We start from the raw sequence: 4,437 nt of genomic DNA on the forward strand, positions 1-4,437 counted from the left end.
GAATCTAACTTGTAGTGGTCTACCCAACATATACAATATAACAGCCAAGCACATAAACGTGATTGACCTTCCCAGTTGAAATTCAACTGTATCAACAAATTCCTTTGGTTTACTGTTTGGAATCAGAATATGGTAAAGAGGGGGTTGAAAGGGGGGGGGGGGGGGGGTCATCAGCAAGTCCAATAAAGTAGCATTTGCACAAAGAACAACTTTCACAATGTTTTTGTCAGTCAACAGTTGATATGGGAAGGAAGAGATGTCAAACAGTTGATAATAAACAAATTGGTTTGCAAATAAGTATACTAAAGATACATAACATTCACAAGGTTTAGAAACCAAGGGAGGTACACTGCTTCTTAGCATGTTCTGGTATCAGTTTGTTTAAGAGCTCTGCAGATGCTCCTTTCAACTCTGTAGATGAAATTGCACAAAAATAAGTAACCAAGAAAACTTCAATTCCTTAAAAGTACTGGTAAGGGAATATGATTAAACCTTGAGGCCTAAAGTTGAAGAGAGGTGGCAATGGTCGACCATTAGGGAGACGAGTCTTAGGGTCACGGAGCTCATCGAAGAAAGAGTGGGTGCAAGCCTCCAACTGCAAATGGGAATCAAATACATATTACAATAGCTTAATGGAAATTGTTTTCTAATAAGTAGAACCAACATTGTCTTGCATGCCATACCAAACATGAAAGAAAGGTACCTTGCTCATCATCATTTTTATGCATTTAAAATGCATCCAAATTATGCAATCAAATGATTATAAAAACATCCGACTCCACAAGTAACAAAATCTATTTCATAGAATTATGTTATATAACAGAAATGATACAACAAGATCATATCAGGATGCAATATTTTTTGGACAACTACCAGCTGCAAATGCACTTCTCGGAAAATATATCAGCCCAAGAAATTAGAGAATACTAATTCTTAAGTTATGAAACAACTTCTTCAGAAATGACATGACCTGTTTCCTAAAGCATTTTAAAGGTGTAAAGATGTGAAACTAATTTTTCTGTTGTTACTGTTAAGGTAGGGCCCTTAGGTAGCTTGGCATAATTTAAGATGGGAACAGATTGTCCAGTGTTAAGAAACAAATAGGGGAAAAACAACTTTAAAGCAACTGACAACCTATTTCTTTTTTGTTCTTTGTTTGGATAAGGGAAAAGACATAGTTGTTTCGATGGGAAATTCTAAACAAGGCCAAGTAATGCACACAATACAAAGAGCATGTGGTCCTGTTACTCTGATGAGTATGAAGCCCTTAGTTATTCTTGGTTCCACAATCATCTAAAAGCAACTCCAGAGGAAAGACTCCTAAATTAACCTTCAGAATCATACAATTGTTTGTTCCCCTCACATTGTGGTCTGAAGTTTGACCAGGTACTACTGCGTAATATGGTTTCTTGATCTGCCCGGTTCATCTATATTTGCAGCTGAGAAATTGAGGGGAAAAAAGTTTAAACTTACCGCAGTAGACCGCAAATTTGGAGAATACTGGAGAAGCCTTGACACAAGATCCACAGCTTCAGGAGGCATCCGCTTATGAAAAATCTGGAATAAAAAGAAGCAATGAGTATATAAGTGTGTAAGGAATGATCAGCACTGTATTATCTATGTAGGAACAGACAAGAACCTCACTTTATGCCAAGGGTGAGCTTTGATTTGTGGGAATTTGAACTCAGTGTAATTTGGATTCATACACTTGATTTCCTCCCGAGTTGGTGTTCCGAGAACCTAGACCATACAAGATTTCAGTACAATTGCTTTCTGCAATCTGGAGATCATGAAATTAAGTTCATCATTACTCGAGTGAAGATACCTTGATAATTTCCACGAGCTGATCAACTCCACTCTCACCAGGAAAGAGGGGCTATGGATATTGTAACAGAAAAAGATTAGAAAGATGTCAAGAATTATGAAATTGTTCCTGTCTAGAATTAAAGAACAAGATTCTGAAAGAATAAGACCTGCCCAAGAAGCAGTTCAGCAAGGACACAACCCACAGACCAAATGTCAATTGCAAATGTGTATTCAGTTGCTCCAAATATAAGTTCAGGCGCACGATAGTAACGAGAGCAAATGTATGAAATATTTGGCTCGCCTTTGACCTGAAGGATAATATATAACTTTAGGCAGCTATTTAAGAGAAACATGAAGATCAAAATAAACACAAGATTGAGCTGAAATCATCTGATACCCCCGAGAAAAATGCAGTCGAGAAAAGAATAAAGTGTGGGCATTTAGGAGAATTGATCAAGTCTAACTTGATTGACATTAATGAAAAGCAAATTTTTTTGTTCAGGTAGAATCCTTTTTTGATATTGTACAGTGTTGAAAGTTACTTGTTTATCATTTGGTTGACAGACAAAACTGGACCAGAGATCATGATCATGAAATACACTCATCAAAAATAAGAGGACTAATTCAATAGTAACTGTAAGTGCTTCACCTCAGAAACTAGAACAGTAGAAAAAGTATGAAAAAGTAGAAAACAATACCAATTTACTATAATCCAAGACACTTTGCTTCCCTAAATAATCAGGGGACAGACAATGTAACATCGTTAAAAAAAAAGAAAAGGGCAGACCGGTGCACTAAGCTTGCGCTATCAGCAGGGTCTGGGGATGGGCTGGACCACAAGGGTCTATTGTACGCAGCCTTACCCTACATTTCTGCAACAGGCTGTTTCCACAGCTCAAACCCATGACCTCCTGGTCACATGGAAGCAATGTAACATTGTTCAACTTCTGTAAAATCCTAGTAACTATATGACAAACATAACCATCACTTGTCACCAACAAAACAAATGCACAAAACCACAACTGTTTCCTGATTTATTTGCAAGTGGATGATAGTAGTGCACAACCACAATGACTCATCACAAAAGATGGCACACAACCATAGTCATTCTTGGTTTATAAGACAAATGTTAATGGGGATTCCTTTTCTTCGTGAAATGGGGTAGGTGACAAAAGTAGCATACATTAACTTCTAAGTTGCAAAACTGCTGTTGCTGAATAAATAAACGTTGTGCTTTGTATCCCCTCATACTCCGACACACTCATGGGAGCACTACTTTAACCTGTAGAACTGATCTTGAGGCAATCATTGAAGTTGCGAGGGATGAGACAAGCTAAAAAAAACCTCAGAAAACTTGGTCCAAGTTAAAATAGGAGACCTAATTGACCTGGTCGAAATAAAGGTACACCACGACTTACTAGCTGACCCATCTAATAGATACGCTGTGAATTTGGTTCCTCTAGACTCTACTAGACCTAAAATATGATTTTGCTAATGGAAAGTTGTAAGAAACATGTGGGTATCCCCACCCACAGCCCCAAAAAACCTTAGAGGTTAGAGTATGAGAAACACTCCAAGCATCTTCTTCTTTAAAGGTATGGCTTCGGCCACATTCACGGGTTGGGCACCTATAGGTGGTACCTGGACCTGAGGTGCCTCTATTGTAGGATGATCCTGTAGTGCCAGTGCAGCTGCAACTCTAGCATGATGCATGCCTTAAGCACAATCAATAGTTGTACAATGGTTGCCTGAAGGTACGGAGCCATAGAGGATCCAGGTGACAGCTGAGATGTCCCCGACCCCACAGATTGAACTGGAACTTAAACTACTAGAGGGTCTGATTATGGTTCCAGACCTCACTCTCTTCAGGGCTAGTGCTGCACTCCTGGCCTATAGTAGAGGTCGACCCCTTCCTCGAGCTGTTGTATAGCGTGTATGAGCCATTCTCTGAAATTAATGAAACAAGTGAGATTTCAAGAAACTAACTACACACATGCTGCATTAAAGCAACACAAAAGAGGATAAATTCATAAAGACACCCTATAGCCTCCTAAAGATAGGATACAAATATTTCCACACCGATCCATAAATCTCTAATTTGTATTAACTCTGTACTAGTGAGACAGACAAATCTAGGGCTCTGATACCAACTTTTCATGACTCGATTCCTCGAGTCATGAGGGCATATACTATAACCCTCAAGTAGGGAAACTAATGTATAACCTAGAATAGCAAGCAATAAGTATAAGGGTACAACTAAATAGAAATCAAACTAAACCACCAAACACAACAAAAGTGGGAGCAAACAAAAAACTATATACAAAAGGTCCCTCCCATAACCTAGAAATCAGAAATACAGAGTTGTCTAAAAAAAGAGAAAATCACAAAAGTGGACAAAAATAAAGCTTGTTTAAAAAGGAAAAAGACTAGCTAAATTAGTACAAAATGAGATAAGTTGATGCAAGACTCTAAGTGCTCACACTCATCTCCAAATCCCTAATTCTTCTAATTGCACAAATAATCACCGCTTCTAGCTGGTACTAGGACCTGCATGACGAAACAAATTAAGATTGTAGTATGAGTATAAAAACTGGGTACTTTGTAGACATCACATGTCGACTAAGCAAGAAA

General features: G+C 38.2%; 1 protein-coding gene across 1 annotated transcript; it reads right to left on the reverse strand.

Moving 5' to 3' along the window:
• Positions 1–269: 269 nt before the first annotated feature.
• Positions 270–3,519, reverse strand: LOC125819807 (shaggy-related protein kinase epsilon-like). Its single transcript, XM_049499247.1, has 7 exons — positions 3,448–3,519; positions 1,974–2,186; positions 1,826–1,876; positions 1,645–1,740; positions 1,474–1,557; positions 493–595; positions 270–411 (listed from the first exon to the last, which is right to left on the reverse strand). Exons 1-7 carry the CDS (start codon positions 3,517–3,519, stop codon positions 329–331), a joined length of 702 nt encoding a protein of 233 aa, XP_049355204.1. The 3' UTR covers positions 270–328.
• Positions 3,520–4,437: the final 918 nt, after the last annotated feature.

This window comes from Solanum verrucosum, unplaced genomic scaffold, assembly GCF_900185275.1.
Source record: "Solanum verrucosum unplaced genomic scaffold, falcon-dt-bn FXZP01000239.1, whole genome shotgun sequence".
NCBI classification, from domain to species: Eukaryota; Viridiplantae; Streptophyta; class Magnoliopsida; order Solanales; family Solanaceae; genus Solanum; species Solanum verrucosum.

Coding starts and splice junctions, on each gene's coding strand:
- LOC125819807 (XM_049499247.1), bottom strand. CDS start 3,519: ATGCATCATGCTAGAGTTGCAGCTGCACTGGCACTACAGGATCATCCT. Junction 1,741..1,825: donor AGCTCGTGGAAATTATCAAG/GTATCTTCACTC, acceptor TGTATGGTCTAG/GTTCTCGGAACACCAACTCG. Junction 1,558..1,644: donor AAGCTCACCCTTGGCATAAA/GTGAGGTTCTTG, acceptor TTTTTATTCCAG/ATTTTTCATAAGCGGATGCC.